We start from the raw sequence: 22,634 nt of genomic DNA on the forward strand, positions 1-22,634 counted from the left end.
TTCATTTGAGCCCTTTTCGCTGACAAATAAACTGAAGTTTGACTGCTCAACACCAGGGTTCACTGTTGCGCCAGAAAGATATCCAACCTGATGTCAATTGCAGGAGCAACAGTCTCACAGCATCTCAGATGAAAAACAGCCACAGTCCCTCAGATCAGTGGGCAATCTCCAGTTCATGGTGCTTGTTAAGTTACTTCCAGCCCATAGACATTTTACAGCTATTTGCACTGAACAGGTTGTGTAAGTATTACAGTATGACTGCAGTTATTTTCAGAAAATGTAACCTTAACGAAATACCTCACTGTTGTTGTTGAGGAATAAGGAATATTGTTTTGATATTTTAAATTGTACTCGCTCATGCATCCATGATGACTTTTGTTTAAGGAGTACTGAGGGGGGAAGCCAGAGCTTAAATGGTTTTAGGGGGGAAAAACAAAACGGCTTGGTTAAAGCCTGTGAGTGATCCCAGCAAATGCCCTTGAAAGTAATTCAGATCTTTTTCAATGAGTTCTCCTCCTGAGGAACAGAGAAGGATACATTATGCATGCAATCTATTATTAATGGTCTTGAGTCATGTTACGATCAGACGTGGGCCCTGAGAAAATATATGAAAAGCCTGATCCCCTAGAGGACATGTCCCCTAAACATGATTATATAAAAGCAGCTATACTTACACTGTACATTATGTGATTTATTATTTACAGCAATTTCCTTCATTGTACTTTTACATGGCAGGATTTCTGCATGTATTATATTCTAAAGTTTTGAGGAACTTCACAAAAGTATGCGTACAGAACAGATGTGCTCACTGTTTACATTACATTTTGTTCATTACTTTTTATACCAAGAAGCCTCATCATGGACCACATCAGTGACTTTTTATTGATCCTCTAAAGCGATCCAATTAAAACTCTTTGCTGCTTCATCCCGAGAGTCCATTGGCTGACAACTGTTCTCGGGTTTCCACGGCCCCGCCCCCATCTGTCAGGCACTGCGCTGCAACAGCACTGTGACTGTTGATGCACTGGCGTGAGATACTACTCTAACTTTATACTGACAACTTGGATGGACTTTTACGAAAAACAGAACAATATTTAACAGCAGGACTCGTTCAAGACGCGTGCGTATCCAAACTCCACCGTTCTGGATATTTCCCTCCACTTTCCCAAGCCTTCTTTTGCAGTATGAAGTGCAGTTATGGCAAGGAGTAGCAAGTCAGTAGCGAGGACCCTGGAGGATTTGACGCTTGACTCGGGTTATGGTGGAGCCGCCGACTCCTTCAGGTCTTCCAGTGCGTCGCTGTGCTTATCAGAGGCACATGGGGGGAATCACTGGCATTTAACCGACTCGATGCACAGTCGACACAACAGTCTGGACACTGTTAACACGGTCTTGGTCGAAGACGCCGAGATCCTGGAGAGCACCGAGCAGTGCGCTAAACTACCCGAGCTTGAGGATGTGCCGTGGAGCCTCGGGGAACTGGCGAGCGCACTGTGCAGGGACAAGGAGATGACCCTGCCGCCCCCCCCGCAGGACGTCCTGCTCAGGCTGTCGGAGCTGGTCAGCCGGGCCCTGGTCAGGGTCGCAAAGGAGTCGCAGCGCCTGAGTTTGCGCTACGCCAAATGCACCAAATACGAGATCCAAAGTGCCATAAAGATCGTCCTGTCGTGGAGCGTGTCGATGAGCTGCATCAGCGCGGCCCTCAGTGCCTTGTCCCTGTACAACATGAGCACGGAGGATGACAAGTTCAGCCGCGGTAAGTCGGTGCGCTGTGGACTCATCTTCAACGTGGGAAAGTTCTTCAGGTGGATGGTGGACGGCAGGATCGCGGTCAGGATCCACGAGCACGCGGCAATCTACCTGGCTGCGTGCATGGAGAGCCTCTTTCGCGAGGTGTACGCGCGGGTGCTGCGCAGCGCGCTGCTGGAGCGGGATAACGGGATCCCCAAGTTTACTGTGGAAACCCTGGACCAGGCCGTCAACACTGACGCAGAGATATGGGGGTCTCTGCAGCCCTGGCAACACCTGATCTGTGGGAAGAATGCAAGTGGTGAGTTGTAAACACTGTCAGTTACATGCAACAAGGTCCTGGTCCACTTCAAATTCATACCACACAAAGAGGTACATTCCTATGCGTAATTTGCCACCTGTAGACTTCCCCCATCTTACAGTAGATATTTACACCAGTATAATAAGGTAAAGGTTCTTTACTGGATTTACTCCAAACATATTAAAATAGGAGACTCTGATCCAGGATGTATATAAATACATCCCTCAGATTCTTGGTGTCAGATCTCTCATAAGAAAAGGTTATATGCCACCATCAGTCAGTCTCTCTCTTTTGCTGTGGAACTGAACTTTACCTCAAAGACATCAGTGAAAGAGCATTTCTGCAGTAAAAAGCGAGCTGCAGAGGCTGCAGGCAGGTGATGACTGGCTGGATGGGAGAGAGTTTTCCTCTTAAGGCCAGATTGCCTCCTCCGTCTTCTGTGCAGTGTTACATTGCAGACGTTATTCTCGGATATTCTCCTTATACTGTATGAGACTGTTTTGTTAATGCACAAAAGCAGGGTCTGATTTCCCCAAGCTTAGTGCCTCACTTTGAGAGCTTTCAAGGGCTCTCCCCACTGGTTTTCCTACAATAATGCCCTGCAGAGGTGTGTTTTATTATTTTCACTCAGAGAGGAGGGAGCACTTCATCCCTGTTTGCACTTGCTGATTCTGGTACACATACAAAACCTTGCCTCCAGTTTTTCGCATTCACTCTGCAAGTGTTTGGAAATACTCACTGGTGTGGTCAAAGCAACTGTAATTATATTCAGACTTCAATGCTGCTTAAACAGCAATACATCACAAACCACTCAAACACATGCTGGCCCCTGTTTTGATGGACGTTGTAAAAGTGCTGCAGTGGCTCCTCTTGCAACAGGTTTACGTAATGAAAGGCCTTGGGGGGACCTATGTGCTGTCATGCATTATGCAGACTGATGTGAATTAAACTGAGTTATAGAGTGAGGGGGAGAAAGAGAGACAGACAGGCACACAGAGAAACGTAGAGAGACTCTGTGACTGTATTGATGAATCACCAACATCAGCCTGGCATTATGAGAAGAGCACTTTAATTTCACTGTACCTCGCTGTTTTAAAGGTACAGTCATTCGTTTTTGAGGAAAACACATCTTAACATATTTACCCTTTTTATATCTGTTTACAACAGTCTATGATTTTAAGGCTTTAGCTGCACAGTTCGAATCATGTTGTTCATTCTGGCATTATGTATATCTACTAAACAGTGCATACATCCAAAGACCAGTCATCACATGCAGTTCATGGAGACTGCAGTAAACGTCAGAGTTGACAGTATGAGCGTTTACTGTACATTATTGAATGTCAATATTCAGCCAGTCTGGACACTCCACTTGGCATGCAGCAAGCCTCCAGCTGTAGAAAGAGGTGTGGTGCATGTTCAGTGGTGCATTGGACCGGTGAATAGGATGAGATGCAAGAAAAATATCCGGAGCTTGTGAGAATATTGATGTGAGGCCTAAGACTTGGAAGTGTTTGAGTGCCTTAAACCTATGGTGTTGTGTATGTGTAATGTAAAGAGAGCTTTATAGTGCCTTTTACTCATTGTCTTGGTGTTCTGGCACACAATTCTGGTTAACTCTCACTGTTTTTTGACTTTACACCACTGCCAATTATCAAATCCTTAGCAACCTGCTATTTTACCAGCTAGTTATATGAAGAGTTGGTGGAAACAAAAGCAGAAGGGTGATAATGTTAATATTAATAGTTAGCCAGATATCCTGGATTTGTAAATAGAAACGTTATGCTAATAGGTTAGCCATATCAACTTAAGGAGTTATCAGAGATGTGTTTACAGCTTGTTTTTGCTGTCCACAAGTGGCAAAAAATCCACAGAATGTTCAACAGATAACATTTTTTGCAGATACCTGTCAAATAAGCTCAGTTTAAAATCTACTTATTAGTTTATACACATGGGTAAGTGCCATATTTTTCCCCCAGCAACATTCTCCCTTGTACATTTTCCATATAAAGTTAAAGGTTGATAATACAGCCTGTCAGTATTGTGTTCAGAACTTGTTTCTGCTGCGAGAAAGTCAGTTATTTAGGCCAGTGGAGGTGTGCCTCTGTTGGGGCATCAGAGGAATGTCTGGTTGACTTAATATAGGAAGTTCCATATAGTGGAAGATTTCCATCACATTTCTTATTGTGGCACTGCAGGACCTCTAAGATTCAAGATATCCTCTATCTGCAGTGACAGATAAGGCCGAGGCACAGCCGCATCATTCTTTGTCTTCCCAGTAAAACCAAACATTCAGTCACTCTGAGGGTGGGTTGACCTTAACCGAGCCACTGCCTGCCAAATTGAACTTCCATATCGCTTCATCCATTCCCTCAGTCCCTCTCTGCCAAGAAGGAGCAATTGAGATGATTTTTCCATATTATGCTAACGCTGGTGACCCAGCTTTGTCAGGAGGCATTTTTGTCAATAATTTACTAACCTTGTTGGATGCAGGGCTGTAATCGAGTCCTGTTCAGGAACATAATAGACAATGTTGTCTTTCCCATGCTAATCCCCCATTCTCCAGCATAAAGTTTTAAACTGAAATTCCAGCCCAATCTTTTCACCTTTTTGTTTTTTTATCTTTCCTCCGCACCTGCTGCCAGGCAACAGCATAGTGACGTCAAGCAAGCATCTAGCGAAGACATAGCCCGCTAATGCTATGCTAAACTAAAGGGATGCTCGCAGTAGCCAATTAGAGTAACCACATGGTATCAATCTTCTTATCTAATTTCCCAAAATGCCAAATTTAAACTCTCATAGGTGATCAACAATAGAGAATCTGTTCATTGGGCTCTGTGAACTTTGGTACAATTACTGTCTACAAGATATGTTGTATAGGCAAGGATCTATTTCTTCAGAATTCATCAATTTATAAAAATAAGGGGATATAGCTTTTTATTATTTTTGTATGTATTTTTACATCTACTAACACTAAACAGTATCCATAATTACCATATGCTATAATGTCTGTTATACACCCACTGCCCCTCACAGCTCTGCATTGGCACTTTAGCATATGGCAGGCCTCCCACACACATACTCACTCGCACACATGCAGCAAGATGTCAAGGGGGGCTCCTCTCACCATGTCTGAGTCAGTGTTATTTGCAGGTGGGTGTTGGGTTTCCCTTCTTCAGCAATGGTATCCTGTCAGAACAGGAAAATGCTCAATATGGTGGGATATTTCTTATGGCTCCCCCTAGACCGAGGAACACAGCGATTCTTTGATTTACCTAACGATGTGTGTATGTCACAAAAGTCTACAGCAACATGATATCCAGTGCTCAGCACCCTGAGGACACATTTCTAATCACGCTTTAGGTGTGAGATGACTTTCAAGTTGGGGCAAAGCTGATTTGGTTGAAAGATTTAAAGGAACCTTTCACCCTTATGTCATATAAAACTGATGTAGGCAAGGAACCTGGCAACTGCGAGCGCATTTTGTTTAATGGTGTTTTCATGTGTTTTTTTACAGGTGGCCAAACATGCATGACTTTGTGTTGAAATATTTCCAGTGCAGCTATAGTTGACTTCGTTAAAACCAAATTTCTCAACAAACTCATCGTTAAAACCATTGCATTGTTTCTGGAACTCATGCCAGGTAGCCTTAAAGTGGTAGGTGAACATAGAAGAATTAACCTGCTTTAATCAATCATTTTATATTGATTTATTGATGTTTAATATGAAAGGGGTAACCCACATTGAGTTATCACCAGTTTGCAGTTCCCCTCAGTTCTGTGGAGCATGTTTTAGCTCATTGTTTTTATTTTTCTAGTCCACAAATAGACTGTTTTGGTTGGCAGTCATGGTTCTCATCAGCATCACTTCCAACTGCAGAAGGCAGCTTCTTTTTTTTTCAATACAGCACTGCATGATAAACCCACTGTATGCATCATTCCCACCAAATATCAGGCAGACACAGAATTAGCAACTATAGTAGCTTCTTTGGTAGTGAAGCATTTAGCTTTTTAGCTCCTTGTTTGTGTTTTACTTCCCCAAGACTTTACTGTTTTGGTTCAGTCTCATTGTAAATACATAAACAACTTGATTCTTAATAAATACAAAATAATTAATGTTTATCTAATTAAACTTTAATTACAGTTTGACTGGATACAAATTATATTACAAAACCTATAATTGATGTTGTGCAAAGAATGAATGTGATATTTTTTGTCAAAATGCTTGCACTTGTTCCTTATATTAACATATTGTTAAAAGACATGTGCTTTTATTTAGACTTATCATTTTTCATTGACTTCCATTCAGAGGGCCATCCATCATTGAGCTGTCAGAGATACAGAGGCACAACAGAGAATGTAGACACAACTTGCATCTGTGTGGAACTGTTGCCAGTAGCATCTGAAATATAACACTGTTGCGGGGTAATTTGATGTAATTTGAACAACCATACATGTTGCTCTGGGGCATTGTAATCTTCCCACTCATACTTTTCTTGAGTGGAAATCGCACAATTCCTACAGCACAAAAAACACACCTCTGAGGCAATTGGGGAATTGTGGAAAATCAACAACTCAACATGCACATTTGGGGAAAGTGGCTGTATACAAAAATAGTAAATTACAGTACTGTAGCCCATCCCATCGGACACCATCGGACCGTTACAGTGTGAAGTGTAACCGAGGTGGGATTTTCCTTTAAAGCCTTATGTGTACCCTACACTTAGCACTAGACATTCAAAAGTGAGACTTCACTTTTCCCTGACACAAACATCATGTGTGAGAACAACTGAAGCACTTGTTGAGGGTATGATGTGTATGCTATTAGAATAGTGACACTTTACTGTTTTTACACCGGGTAGATATTGTGCTGTTTTAGTTTAGAGTGTTGCACGGGTGAGCAAGTGCAGGTTCCATTCACAGGTCTTTTGTTCCAGTATCAAATCGTCGGCGTTACATTGTGAGGTTGGTGCCTGGTGCACACATGCTGTGGGGAAGGCAGGCAGACAGGAATGATTGCGGTTTGCAGCGGTACCACTCTGTACCGGTGGAGACCAGTCCCCATTAGGTCTGGGAGGAGAATATAACATATTTGTGCAAAGAAACCCCTTACACAGCAGCGTACACTTTAAGGCATCAACCCACACAAACGGCAGACTCACAGCCACACATGGCCCAGAAGCAGATCTGGTATTAATTGCAGGTTGCTAGAGGGGAATGAGGGATGCTGATGTGACATGGAGTCTGGTACAGCGAGGGAGAGCTCCAGCCAAGCTTACTTCAGTTGATTAAGAGGAGACAGGCGATAGAATACAGTTGATGCAGTACCCAGCTGGCAGTGCCTGTAAAACTTTTGTTTTCGTCTGTTAACTTCCATTGTTTCTCATGCAACTCCGATAATGAATTTAAAGTTGAAGTTGCACAATTTCACTCATGTGATACATCAGCTGCTGGACTTGCTCAGTATAAATCATCTACGATATAAATGTGACTGCAGCCATTGAACACCACAAACAAAACAACAAAAAGAGTATACAATTGTTAAGGGTCCTTTCAGTGATTATTTCCAAGCAGACTGGGTGAAATTGTGCCATGTTTTTAAGAGAATAGCTGTGACAATTTAATCAACATTTGGATATCTCTTCAAGGTTAAAAACCACAGGGCAGTTCTGTGATGGCATTTGAGTAAATGACTGCTGGAGCTGCTGCAGCAAGGTCTCCTTATGGAGGTTTTTCAAATGTTCTGCTTGACATGAAAGTGAGATTAACTCCATTATAGCCCTGACAGTGTCAACTCTGAATGTGCCCTTTAAAATCATTATTTCGATTCCTTCTTGTTATTGTAGAAGATTGGGTGACATTGTTGAGGGAGCCTCAGCTGTTTTATTTTCTGTTACTGGGGGATACAGTACTTGTTTCCCTCTGGACTACATTTTCTCGGATGACTGTCAGTTTTTAGTAAATGTTCGAATGCAAAAGTAGAAATGGCTCTTAGAATGATGATGACCATTAAAACATATCTATGCTAGACCTGAATCACAATACACTTTGGAAGAAGAAGAAGCAGAAGCAGAGGGAGAGGCACAGATGGCAAGGATCAAAACAGGAAAATCCATAAGAGAAGCTGTGGGTGACAGATGAGACCAGGACAAGCACTGCCTTCCTCATATAGCAGTAAGAAGAGTCTTGGCAAACAAGTACCAGCAAGTGGATTAGTTAGGTGAAGCATTAGTGTCTACTGCGCTGTGCTTTTGTGGCTCTAAATTCCTATTGTTATGTACAGCGAAATGTTCCCATTCAAATAACAGCCAGGCTGGCTGGAAATAATACGGGTAAACAAGCTTTTAACTTGTCTTCCCTCTTTGATGTGAGCTGAGCTAAATTCAAAGACATTGACTTGTTACCATAAAAACAACTGATACTTCTGATAGAGAAAGTTGCATGCCGAGACCTGTCAACAACTTCTGGGATGACAGTTGGTGAACTGCAAACTGTGTTCCAAGATATTTACATAACACACACAAATACACACATACGGCACGTTACTTCTATCCACTTCCATTGGATAAATGCAAATAACAGGTTTTCAGCAAATGCACAGTAGCACTCTGCTAATCCATTTTAGCCTCCCGTTTGTTGTTCAGTCTCTCAATGATGACCGTCAGAGAAACTGCCATTGGCAATATGTTAAGTTCATTAATTTTGCAGTGACTGTTAGCCAATATAGTTATCCGCAGTTGGTAATACAATCATATAAATAATAATTTTCTAAGATCGAGCAGCAGTCCAGCCCCACACAGTTCCAGTCAGTCAGTAAATCAGTGCTCTTATCTGCCCAGAGCACCAATTGAGACGTATTTGAACAGCTCTTCAGAATTGTTTGAGATGGATGGAGACACTCATTGAATAGCTCTCACTTGTTATGTTTAAACTTGCTTCTGCTACAGTATCTCACCTACAATTTGGGATATGAACTTTTTTGCAGACAGTCAGATAGGAGGATTGAGTCTTATGTATGTATGTTAAAGATAACTTATGTACATTTCAGGTTCATACTTGTATTTTTAACATCTTAACATGCTTTAATGTTCAAATAACAACTTATTTTTATTCAGCCCCCCTGCCGAAGTCTCTCCTGATAGGTCAGGTGTTTCCAGATTTTCTTTATCTGCGCTGTCTGTGCCTCTGCACTGCCATTGCAACTGCGGAATGACTGTAACATACTGTAGTACTTTCTATATACATATATATATATATATATATATATATATATATATATATATATATATATATATATATATATATATGTGTATAGTTGGGACAACTCTTGCCGAAGTCCTAGCAGCTGGTTTAAAGGCACAGTTTCTGAATGCAGGTGCTTTGTATTTTTTCATGGATTGAGCACTTTTATACTTTGACAGTATTTATATGGCACCTGACATGCTTTCTATATAAGAAATTAAAAAATCTCACCTCTCATCTCTTTACAATACGGGACCAAAAAGCTACGGGTTGCTTAGCTTAGCATTAAGACAGGGGGAAAACAGTCAGACTGGCTTTGCCCAAAGGTAAAAAATACTCCAAGCAGCACCTGTAGAGCTTACTCATTAAACATGGTCTCATCTCATTTGTTTGATCCATCAAACAAAACAAAAGTTAAAATGTCAGTAGTTTTGTTACAGGGAAGTTATGTGTATTTCTTGGCTTGAAGCAGTGCCTTTCTGAACAATTTCAAACCAGAGGAGACTTCTGGAAACAACCTGACATACCATATGACAATCACTAAGTTTTAGAGATGTTGGAGGTGGATTGTTCTACTTCTGATTGGAGCCAGGCTAGTTGTTTTATCCGTTTCTAGTCTTGACACTTCGATAAGCTAAAGTTGACGCCTTATATTTTTTCTGTGAAACGAAAAGAGAAAATGTGCATTTTCAAGATGTCAAACTTTTATTTGAAAGAACACCCCTCTTTCTATGGTTTCTTAATCCTTGGTTTATCAAAAAAATATAACAAAAAAATTGTCAAGGTGAAGAAAATCTGAGCTGCCAATGTTCATCTCTCCTGTAATCAAGCTTTAAAGGTCCCCTATTATACTGTTTTTCATTATTATATTATAGGTCTCAGACATATACAAAACATGTCTCTGAAGTGTTTGGCTCGAAAAATACCAAACAGATCATGCATTGTAGCATCCCATAAACCCCTCTGTTTCAGCCCTGTTTAAAAAATGCTGATTCTCTGTCTGTTACTTTAGATGAAAATAAGGAGCCACTCCCCACGCCCCTCTGCGAGATATTTGGTTAAAAAGAACACAATGGTGCTCTAGGAGGAGATTCAGGTGATAAGGTGGGCGGGTGTTACCTTGGTTGGTTATTGGCTAATGGTTACACAAGCCAAAAAATCGTTATGACATCATAAAGTGGCCAAAATCTGATCAGCTTATTTTCAGACAGGTTTTTATATAAATGGATCAGGACAAAAAGTGGGACACATGTCTGTGTATAAAATACATGAGAAAGTGGATTTTGCATAATAGGTCCCCTTTAAAACAGTAAGCCATCGGGTTGGAAACATGTTGAGGTGAGATGAGCTACTAATCTTTTCAGTCTTTCAGTCTCACAAACCCCTTTATCCATGTGATCTCCGTACATGATGAATGCAGAGCCATTAGCTGTAGAGAAGATAGTTCAAGTGACAGAAATAAACGCACTCAGCCTGTGACATGCTGTCTTTTCCGTGAAATAAAACGTATACTCCCTGGATGACATGCAGTAATTATCTATGGATATATGGATATAATACACGGGGTTGCGCTGAACTCTGCTGCTGACTGTGAATCATTAGTGAAACTTTATAACCTGCTTATGGTTTGAAGTCTGCAACATGTTCTTTTAACGGCTAGACATTATACATCAACCTGAACATACTCACTTACTAGCATTCGGTCTGACAAATACATGTCAATCACTAACTGTGTTCCCACACTTCCCAGAATGCCTTTTAGCAATACCTTGGATGTGCCTGAACTTGTTTAATTGGTTTCCAGATGAAGGAATCAGTAGTGAAGGTGAAAATGACAATAACACCAAGAGAGCAAGTTTTTCTAGCTGCGAAAGACTGAAGATTTGCACCCTGCTCTTTTGGCTGCAATGAATTCTGGAATGTTAAGAGTACATTAAGGTGTCTGTTGGTAGATAAATAAGTGTAACCTTGGACGGCGAGGTCTAGAAAACGTGATAAATTCTACAATGCCATCAGCAAGTTGTAATGCAATAATATAGAAAGTCTTACTGAAATTAGTATACATTATAGCCAGAAAATAGAGAGGGTTGTGTTTTCTGACACTTGGTGAGTTCCCTGGAACACCGGGGACACATATTCATGTATAAAAGACGTACAAAAGTGCATTTTGCATGATAGTAGGTCCCCTTTAAATAAACCCCCTGAACCAAGAAATACTGATGACCTCACTCTCAATGACTTACAATGGATTACACATTTTTAAGCAAACAAATGCCAAATTAAAATATTTTCAGTCACAGAATGATAAACTGTGTTTTAATTTGGATTTGTGATTGTTTGCTTGCTTGTAAACCATGAGACGACATGAAGCAAGGTGCACGCACTGTGACTTAGTAGCATTTCTCAGAGGCGTTGAACCTGCTGATGCACCACTGATTCAGATGCAACGGACCGGTATCCCATTACCTCCCGTGAGAGCTCAGAGCACTGACCTTCCGACAATGTGTGTTATGCCTATACTACACTTTATGCATCTTTGAGAAAAGTGAATGCGCCATGCCTTTTTTTTCTATTTTCCAGTGGGCAATTGCCTCAATCATAACTTGTGATCTGTAGAACTAAGCCAGACGGTTTTAATAAGACTACTTAAGATGGGTATAAAGGGATGTTTTCTATTCATTTCGTCTCACTCCTTCTCCTTCTTTGCCCTTCTGAATCATTTCTGCTGCTCTTTGCTTCTTCTCTCTGTCTTCCTTCTTTATTTTCTCCTCTGTTTCAGGCCAGCTTTTCTATTCAATGTAGATAGAATTGGTCCACATTCTGCCATCGCCTTGATGGAGAGTAAGTGCCGACTTGAGGTAACCTTGTCCCGTCCTACACGTCTGGCAGCGCTCTAATAGTCCTGTCAATCCAGATATGGAAGGCCCCCGCTGTGGAGCCTCGGCCGAGCCGGAGACAGACACATGTGACGGAGCCATGACAGATCTCCTCCAGACCAAACTGTAATCTGTTACGGTAGTTTGTACAGCGGAGTGTGTGGGTGATGTGAGAGAAAGTCAATGAGAAATGTGCCAGACAACAAGGCTTTGCCTGACTGTCAATCAACATTTTTACATTAGAGCCACAATCCTAGTGCGCAACAGCTTTTGTTTAACAGCTGAACATTGGACGTCTTTTCAATCCTTCACTCGGACTGAGTGAGTTTGCTCAACCCCGGGCTGAACTAGCGGCATATGGTACAGATTACCACGAGAGAAGGTATATGTCCATTTTGTTCATGACATCTTTTATTACTAACATATGCTGGTTCCTGCTTTACTCCCATTTCTTTCTAAAGTGGAGCAGAGACTGGCAGAATAACAACCACACTGTGAAAAGACAGATCTAGGCAGCGACTGTAACTTCTGCCCTGAAAAACATTCAGACATTTCACTGTATATTTTCATATGGCAGCCATCGCAGGGAATGATACCTTCAAAATAAATATGTCCTTGTAATGTCATTTAGAGTAAGGGGCATTGTATTAATCACTCCTTTCACTATCCCATCCAGAGTATATATGTACTTGGCATATCTGCTCTGCTACTTTTTAAAGTCTTAACTACATGCTAATGTAATGGTTGCAGATGAAGTAGATCTTTCTAAAATATTATACGTTAAAAGAGTAGAACATCTTTAAATATCCCTTTTTGAAACTTACCCTGTGGAATTTGGTATACCAAGTTGCACCATAGTTGCAGTTCTTGATTGTCTGTAGGCCTCCTAATTCCTATAATAATTCCACAAATGTGTCTTCCTATCTCCCCTGCTTTAGACATTGGTAATCTTATATTTAGGAATGTTTTGTTTTCTTTAGAGTTTGGGTTGTGCAAGACCCTTTGGTTGCTCCACCACAGTTGCACCTTTTTGCCCATTATTACTTAAACTGGCGCTAGGTGTGATGTCACCTCCAAGATGGCGACAGCAGGAACCACCCATATTGACCTATAAGGCTTTTAAAAAGAATGTATACTGGAAGTTGGTTAGAAACAGGTGCTTTTTGGAAATGCTAACATAATGAGGCTAACATTACAATACAGTGACAATACTAGCATGCCGATATTTAGCAGGTATAATGTTTATACCAGATTAACCATGGCATTTACATGATTGCATTTGCCAAAGCACCAATACAAAGTAAGGCTAGGATAATTTAGAAGGGGCTCTGAATATCTGCTGCAAATCACATGGCAATCCACCTATTGTTTTTTGAGATATCTCATACTGGACCAGTGTGGTGGAATGAGCCCACTGAGCAATACTGTAGGTCATGATGTAGCTCAGAAACCTTTAAAGTTAAAAGCAATGTTTGTTAAACAGTACTGTTTATCATTTGGTATTTTTTAATAACCAAAGCTAATTTCTGGGAAACACCCACACAACTGCCATAGTACAATTTGGATCAAAGGCCACTATAAATGACTCAGCCTTGTCATTATGCTCTGCCTATTCTTTGAGTTCAGTCCCTGACTCTCTTTGGACTCACAGAAGTTTGGAGCTCTCTGACTCACCGGATGGAGAGGAGTTGAGTGGATGACACACTGCTGGTGAGGCAGGTGTCTCTGTCACTCTTATACCTGGCATGATGTTGCATCAGCTCTGCCACACCGCTCTGATCCACAAAGACTCACTCACGGCTTGAAGTCTGTTTTGTAAAGGACAGAAGGAGCAGTGGAGAGGACGAGTTACGGGATGCTGAGAGGAAGGGCTGCTCACTTTCAGATAATCTCCAATCCACTGAAAAATACATGAAGTAAGGAATTCTCATGAATTCTATGAGCTGGATGAATATTGTTTATTCGATTCAAATTTTGTGGCACGCTGTTTAGTTTCTCCCGAGAAAAAACAGGATTAACACCTTTCTTGTCCTTCGAATTGGTACCTGTTTCCTCCTAGGTGAGATCCTGGGTCTACTCAATTATTTCACCCCCTGCTGGAGGAGGAAATGTTTGATCTACGAGGCCAAAAGCTGTGTGGTTAATACCTGAATCTGATTAAAAGATCAGACCTCTATCTCAAGGGTGGAAGGAGATTCACACACCAGTTGCAACACTGGTTATATCTTCTTGTCCCAGTGTCCCAACATAATCATTAACCTTCTCCACTGAATACCCCGAGACAGTTGCAAAATGAAAAGAAAATCCCACCTCTGAAAATGCCAAATACACTCTCATTCCACAAACTGGATATAAATTATCGATCGTCTCCGCGCGTAGATAACTGATTGCAAAACTGATTTCTACAAACATAACCTTTTGCACACCTGCAAAATTTACACTAAGGATGAAATAATAAGTCCGACCTCAGCTGCTCCCCCACAGAGATCGGCAGCATTTTGTGTCGAGGATGTTCGGTGTGCAATCACACAGATAGAGGGAAGAGAAGCAGATGGGGGGCAGGATGGGGATAACATAGTGGCTGAGAGCTTGAAAACAAGAGGCTACACATTGTGTTGCTGTGTAAGTGTGTGTGACAGATGAGATAGCTGAGATCTGAAGTGAACTATTAGGGTTGCCTCCGCTGGTGAGGGAAGCTGAATCCCTCCAATTTGGTGTATTTGGTTGTCTGTAAGTGCCTCCAACCAAGTAGGCTAAGCGGCTCCGAGAAGCATCTCTGGCATGGTGACTTGTAGTCCGGCACTTGAAAAGATGGATGACAGCAGCTCGGAGGCAGGATATATCCTGCAGCAGTACACTGGAGCACTGATGGGTGAAGTGTTTGTTTGTGTGTGTGTGTGTGTGTGTGTGTGTGTGTGTGTGTGTGTGTGTGTGTGTGTGTGTGTGTGTGTGTGTGTGTGTGTGTGTGTGTGTGTGTGTGTGTGTGTGTGTGTGTGTGTGTGTGTGTGTGTGCGTGTGCAACGGGTTGGCAAACGGAAGAGAAAGAAAACAAAAGATTGCTGGAAATACCAGCCTTCAAAAAGTGTTTTTTAGCTTCTCACTGATACAAAGATGAACTTTTGAGCTTTGTAATCACATAGTGCTTATTGTTAGGACTCTGAGTACATTCACTCATATACTGTAGTTAAGTTCAACCTTGAGGTACTTCTACCTTATTGGAATATTTCCATTTAATGCCGCTTTAGACTTCTGCTACACAATATATTTCAGAGGAAGATATGGAGCCTTCATCGGAGCAATTTCCCCTACATTAATTTGGCCACTATAACTCAATAGTGAAACATTTTCATATAACGTATACCATCACCCTATAAAATATAAAGCACTGTTACAGATGAAAATACTGAACACTATATGAAGTATTTAAAATATCTTCCATCGTCAACTTTAAAATACTACATTCTAATTCAATTATCCAATAATATAAAAAATGATTGAGGATTATTATTTAAAGTGGACCTATCATGCTATATTTAAATGATATATTGTAGGGCCATACCTATATAAGGTATATTTATACGTTTCTGTTTTCAAAATACCAAACAGATCATGCATTTTAGCCATGCCTCATTTCGCTCGATGTGCTGTTTGCTGTCTACAGGGCTGATTCTGTGAGACCACGCCCCCCTGCAGGAGAGGGGAGACGTGCTCTGATCAAGTCAAGAGGGGGAGAAAAAAAGATCTCCGTCCTCCGTGTTTTAATATATTATTATAGGCCTATAGAGTCATTATTCATTTGTTTTAAAGCTCAATAAATAACAAAGAAGACCTTTGACCGGCACTTTTCTAATTTTGTCCGGAAGATTTAAACTTTAACGGACATCTTGACCGGCGAAAGAAACTGAAACTGAAACTCTGCCGCACGGTCCCCTCGTTCCTTGGAAGAGGCGGAGAGGTGGGTGTTTGTCATCTGCTGGTGGACTAACCGGAGAGAATTACAGTGCTTGCCTCGACGGGGAGGGATTGCATTGAATTAAAGCAGCGGGAGCAAACGCTTGCCTCGGGGAGGGAGAAAAAAAGCCACAGCGGAGAATAAACAGAAGGGTAACCATGGTAACTATGGGCGGGAAGTCTTCTTCGCTGCTTTTGTGGCAGACTACAGCGCCACTTACAGGCCTGGCATATGTACTACAGCGTCTCCAGCGCTTTCGAGCGGCAATGGCCGGCCGTGGCCCAACCCCACATTTCCCTGATAGGTGGAGAGTTGGCCCAATAGCCGTAGCGCCACTTCTGTGATGTCATAGAAGTGTTCAAATCTGGATCAGTCTGTATCAGATCCGTTGCAGCCCCTTTTTTAGAGATTTGGGTATGGAGGAAAATAGAGAGGGTTGTGTTTTCTGACACTTGGTGAGTTCCCTGGAACACCGGGGACACATATTCATGTATAAAAGACGTACAAAAGTGCATTTTGCATGATAGGTCCCCTTTAAGTATTTATAATAAGAAAACAAAGAAAAACATGAAACAATAAAAACATATTAAAGTTATTCTTCATATTAATTGCTTTTATTTTTGAATGTTTAAGCAAATTTCACTGCTCACCAGTCTTGATTTTAGTACAATTTCTTTGCATTACTTTTGCAGTGGATTATTTAAATGGTGATATTGCTATTTTACTTCCGTAAAGGGTCAGAGTACTTCCACTTCCACCTGAACAGCAGTATGAACCTGGTTCACTGCACGTTTTGTCACACAGTGAAGAGGAAAAGTGAAGCGTTTACATCACAGAGGAGCTCCAGGTAGCAGGAACAAGCTGAATATGACTTGTGTTTTCTGTTTAATAATGTATAAAGGAGAGCAGTTTTCCACCAAGAATAATGCAGCAATCACGTGCGGTTTATTTCTGCTCAATCTTCAACAGTTCAACAGTTTAAAATGGGACTTGTTCGACATGTTCAATGATAGCAGCTGGCAGTGTTTCCCTGGGCAACCTGTGATGGATGAAAACCTCAACACCACCTTGATATACCCGAGCATAGTTTGCTCATCAGCCTACTCCGAATTCATCTGTGAACTGTGAACTATAAAGTGAGAACAGCTCCTGCTGATCATATATCGAAGGCCTTAGATCAGGGGTGTCAAACTCAAATACACAGTGGGCCAAAATAAAAAAATCGGTACTAGTCGAGGGCCGGACTGGTTCAATGTTTATTGCAAAACTTATTGAAATGAACTTATTGCACATATTAAACCTGGAACTAACAAAGCTTAAATTATTGTTATTATTATTATTATTAAATAATCAGTTACATTCATTTCTTATGGCTCTATCTGCAGCTTTTCTGGAGTCATTTCTTAGGATTACATTTTTCCACAGGCCAACAACAGCTTCAAAAAAACAATTTCCCTCAAAGAAAAAAACAAACATGCCCTGTTGTCGCAAGAAAAAAAGTGCAGAAGGAAACATCCAATAGGCGCATTCACACCGCAGTACTTTTCCCACAAAGGTTCATGAGAATTTAGTTCATGAGAACTCTTTAGTTCTCATGTACAGATCGCATTCACACCGGAATAAGTTCCTGGCGAAGGATTAGGCAAATGAAGCCGCTGACGTCACTTCTTCTTCTTCTGCTTTGGGTTTACTGGCAGGCCGCAAACAACTTCACGGCGTATACTGCCACCCGAAGTCCCCGGCCGGAAGTCCCCGGAGTTGGGGATTGGCTTCAGTAGAAGCTGCTGGGACTCCCAGCAGCTTCTACTGAAGCCTTCCGAATAAATCGCCAGAACGCCGACACCTCCTCATCTCCACCGCTCCCATGTTTTCTTTTGTGTTGCCATAAGTTAGTCTCTCTGCGTTTGTGCGCTGGGATAATGCTAATGCTAATAATGCTAATGCAAGGATAATAAAATGGCGGCTTCACAAAACTTTTTGGGAGTTTTACGGGGCGTGGTTTGCATTCCGCCCAGCCAATCAGACATAGGAACCTTTTTCTCCCACGAAAGTACCTGCTCTCTAGCAGGGACGGAAAAGGGGGTAAAAAAGGTTCTGATGAACACATTTTAGTCCCGGCTCTTTTTGGTGTGAACGCGACATTTCGGAACTATATCGGAACTAAAGTGGGAAAAGTACTGCGGTGTGAACGCGGCTAATGAAACTCAGTGTGCTGCTCTGTGGTGCTAGTTCAAGCCAGATACTTGGCATCTCATCTTGGGTGCAAGTTCATCAATGTTTGGGGTCAGGCTCTGAGCTGAGGAAATCCTCAGGATTGAGTGAAGGTGTGCGTGCAATATACCGGCGGGCCAGATCTTATAGTAATTCAAAATTATCCTGCGGGCCGAAATTAAATCCACCAAGGGCCTGATTTGGCCCCCGGGCCTTGAGTTTGACACATGTGCCTTAGATCCTCACTTCACAAAAATGGAGTAAACTTTTATGTTTTATTCCAGAACCTCCTTCTTTTCCTTTAGCCCCAGTGTTGTCGTGCCAGTATTACCCTAACTGATGATGCCTTTTGACTGCAGCTCTCTGCCGCAGGACGGTTTAAGACGGATTCCTCTGTAAAAAAAGGGCTGGAGCTCCCTGCCCTTTGCCCTCTCCCGCCACTTCTGGCTGTTTAATAACAATAACAGAGGCAGAGAAAGGGCTACTCGGGGCAGATGAGTGATGTTGACCCATGTGTTACCCAAAAACATTATCACGTAGAATCACAGTTTCAGGCACTGCAGCTGAGGGGAGCAGAGGGGGGTGTGGAGTAAAAGAATGAGCCTCAGGAAATGACGAAGATTCAGACTAAGATTTTACATTTCATCCCGAGCATCAGAGGCAGTGCACTGGGCTCTTCCTCTCTGTAACTATTGTGCAGAGCAGACGATATGAGGCTAAATAATTGATTTTCTTACTGATTTCAGCATTAATGGATGAAATGAGGAGGTCAGATTCAGCCTGATAAGAAGCTGACAGCATTTCTCGTGTCACCTCTGGAAAGATGCCAACACTCTACTTTTACCTATGTAGACACTTTATATTTAAACCAGTTAAATACATATCAGCGTTCTTCTGTTACAGGTCCTGTTTGCCATGTTTGCTACACTGGTGCTGGCTAATCCCTGCCTCACAATGACTATTATGGGGGATAGCACAACACGTTGTCCTCTAGAAACGCATTATCCCTGCTGCTTTGATGTCATAGTATATACACAGACCAGCCAAGGTGGTATGGTGTTTGAAGATACTGTGGGATTTGATTTTCTTCTCTTGACAAGGATTACTACTTGAAATTCAAAACCGTCTAAGTCATTTGCATAACCATTCTTGCAGGATGATAGCTGGCCTGCCCTGTTCAATCTCTTCCATCAAACAGCATATTGGATTTCTGATTTTGGGGATAACAGAATTGCTTGTTACCAGATTTTTTTGTAGGGAAATACCTTGTGAAGGTTTAGAGTGAATGTGTTGAGATTGATGCTTGACAGTGAGGGTCACATTGTGCATAATCAAAGTTGGGGAGCTGTGAAATGTGTGTGTTGAGATTTGAAATGCCCTCTCTTTGCAATGCAGACGCAAGCAAATAAATCATGTCCGACTTATCACACGTGGCATGCCTCTCAAGGCCTGATTGTCAGCATGGGGAAAAATGAGAACATAGCAAGGATGATTTTGATCTGCTCAGGGATCCGGGACAGATAAATCATTCAGTTACCTCTAGCTGACAAAGTCACATTTTCAAGATTTTTGATTTGAAAAGTAGCTCAAGTAAGTGGGTTGTGATAAGCTCCATGATAAGTCCTCATAGACTAGCTGAAGGTTGAAAATCCTGAAGTGCAGCGTCCTTATCTCTGCCGCGCGTAAGCCTGTAGGGGGATCTTCTTATTTGGATGTGTGTGTGTGTGTGTGTGTGTGTGTGTGTGTGTGTGTGTGTGTGTGTGTGTGTGTGTGTGTGTGTGTGTGTGTGTGTGTGTGTGTGTGTGTGTGTGTGTGTGTGTGTGTGTGTGTGTGTGTGTGTGTGTGTGTGTGTGTGTGTGTGTGTGTGTGTGTGCCCACATGTATCAGCCTGTCCATGGCTAATCTTGCAAACTACTGGACCTTTGTGCTCATTTGTGACTGTATGCTCAAAGAGGTCTCGTTGTCTTTGATTCATTATTTCTGGAAAATCTTTTATTGACTGTGTTATTGTCACGGCCCAAACTGTGTCCCTGTGTGTCCCTGTTTGTTCCCCTGTGTGTGTGTGGAGGGGGTGTGGTTTCCCTTGCAGGCAGCAGCCTGATTGCACTCACCTGGCCGACCGGCTCAGCTGTCCCTCATCAATCCAATCAAGACACAGCATATCTACTCCAGTCTCCCAGCAACTCACCGCCAGATTGTTTTCTACACCAGTGTACGATCCCTCAGCCATCGGCCACCAGAGCTTCCAGCCAACCTGCCTGCTTCTTCCTTCACCATACCTGCCTGCCCTGTTCTCAGTCCAGCCTGAACTGCCTACCTCCACTCCGGACCTCCATAGTCTCCAAACCCGCCTGAGTCTCAGAACAATAAACCTTTTAAACATCTCCAGTCATTGCCTGCGCCTGGGTCCTGTTTAAAACATAATCCTAACAGAACAATCTGGCCACCATGGACCCAGCAGGCTCGGACCCAATTCGTGAGGCTCTCTCCAACCAAGGCGTCCTCGTGGGCCGGCATGACCAGATGCTCAGAGAGGTTATGGATAACCTTGCATCACTAGCTGCCAACGTAGCACAGATGGGACATCACCTCAACCTGGTTTCAACTCATCTTGCTCCGCCTGCTCCTGAAGATCCAGCTCCCCCACAAGAGTTAGCACCGGTTCCAGCCCAGCCCGCTCTCCCTTCACGTGAGCCTAATATTCCCACTCCAGAGCGGTACGCAGGTGCCTTAGGGACATGTAAGTCTTTCATAATGCAGTGTTCTCTTGTGTTTGAGCAGCAGCCGTCTACTTATGCTAACGACAGAGCTAAGATTTGTTATATGATAGGTTTACTTACAGGTAGCGCCCTAGCCTGGGCATCAGCTGTATGGGAGAGTCAGTCCAACCTTTGTAATTCTTATCCAGAGTTTGTAGAGGAAATGAAGAAAGTATTCCACCACCCCGTCAGCGGTAGGGACGCTACTAAACGCCTCCTCTCACTGCGACAGGGCTCCCGTAGTGTAGCCGAATACTCAGTGGAATTTAGGACCTTAGCTGCAGAGGCGGGTTGGAATGACACAGCGCTTCAAGGGGTTTTTCAAACAGGGCTAACTGATTCGGTTAAGGATGAGTTAGCAGTGAGGGACGAATCAGCTAACTTGGATGAGTTGGTCTCTCTAGCCATAAGACTGGATAATCGCCTTAGGGAGCGCCGTAGGGAAAGAGCCAGCCGATCTCCTGGGTCACTCCGGTCATTTCGTGGACACATGCCCCCAGCGCCCAAAAGAGGGTGCTCGCCAGTAAAGGTGGGGATACTGGTGAGCAAGGCTGTTTCTTCCTCAACCCCCCAGACCCGCAAGCCACTTGAAGCCACACTGTTGTTAAACCAACAGTCTCTCTCTCTGCCTGTCCTACTGGACTCTGGGGCTGATGAGAGCTTTTTGGATGCCCAACTGGTTGCCTCAGCCGGCATCTCAACTCAACCTCTGACAGCTCCTCTCAATGCTCGAGGTCTGAATGGGAAGCTCCTGGCACACGTTACCCATGTCACCGAACCCCTACATCTCGTCCTGTCCGGTAATCACCATGAAATGATTCAGTTCCACGTCATGTCCTCCCCTCACACACCCCTAGTTCTGGGCCAGCCATGGTTAAGACTGCATAACCCCCACATAGACTGGTCGGAGAATCAAGTAAGGAGTTGGAGTACCTTTTGTCACTCTTCATGCCTGCGGTCTGCAATTCCCCCAGCAGAGGTCGGTATTCCCCCAGTTCAGCAGGAGCCACTCAACTTGTCCGCTGTCCCTCCGGTTTATCATAGCCTGGGAGAGGTTTTCAGCAAGCAGCGAGCCCTTTTTCTGCCCCCTCATCGCCCTTACGACTGCACAATAGATCTTCTTCCTGGGGCATCTCTCCCATCCAGTCGCCTGTTTAACTTGTCCCGAACTGAGCGTGAGGCCATGGAGACATACATCAAAGACTCACTCGCTGCTGGCATCATAAGACCCTCTTCTTCCCCCGTCGGAGCAGGCTTCTTCTTTGTATCCAAGAAAGACCGCTCCCTGCGCCCCTGCATTGACTACCGGGGCCTTAACAACATCACCATCAAGAACAAGTATCCACTGCCCCTCATCAATTCAGCCTTCGAACCCCTACAGAAGGCCACCATTTTCTCGAAACTCGACCTCAGGAATGCTTACCACCTGGTCCGCATACGTCAAGGAGACGAGTGGAAGACCGCATTCAACACCCCACTAGGCCATTTCGAGTATCTAGTGATGCCCTTTGGACTCACTAATGCCCCAGCTGTCTTCCAGGCTCTTGT

At 43.0% G+C, this 22,634-nt stretch overlaps 1 protein-coding gene across 2 annotated transcripts in view; it reads left to right on the plus strand.

The window, feature by feature from the left end:
• The first annotated feature begins 1,011 nt into the window (after positions 1-1,011).
• btbd11b (BTB (POZ) domain containing 11b) overlaps positions 1,012-22,634 on the plus strand; it is an 82,094-nt gene continuing 60,471 nt past the window's right edge. For both annotated transcript variants that reach the window (XM_034141705.1, XM_034141706.1), the window contains exon 1: positions 1,012-2,050. In XM_034141705.1, coding sequence (XP_033997596.1) covers positions 1,198-2,050 — 853 coding nt within the window. In that variant the 5' untranslated portion in view covers positions 1,012-1,197. The remainder of the gene's footprint in view (positions 2,051-22,634) is intronic.

This window comes from Trematomus bernacchii, unplaced genomic scaffold, assembly GCF_902827165.1.
Source record: "Trematomus bernacchii unplaced genomic scaffold, fTreBer1.1, whole genome shotgun sequence".
NCBI classification, from domain to species: Eukaryota; Metazoa; Chordata; class Actinopteri; order Perciformes; family Nototheniidae; genus Trematomus; species Trematomus bernacchii.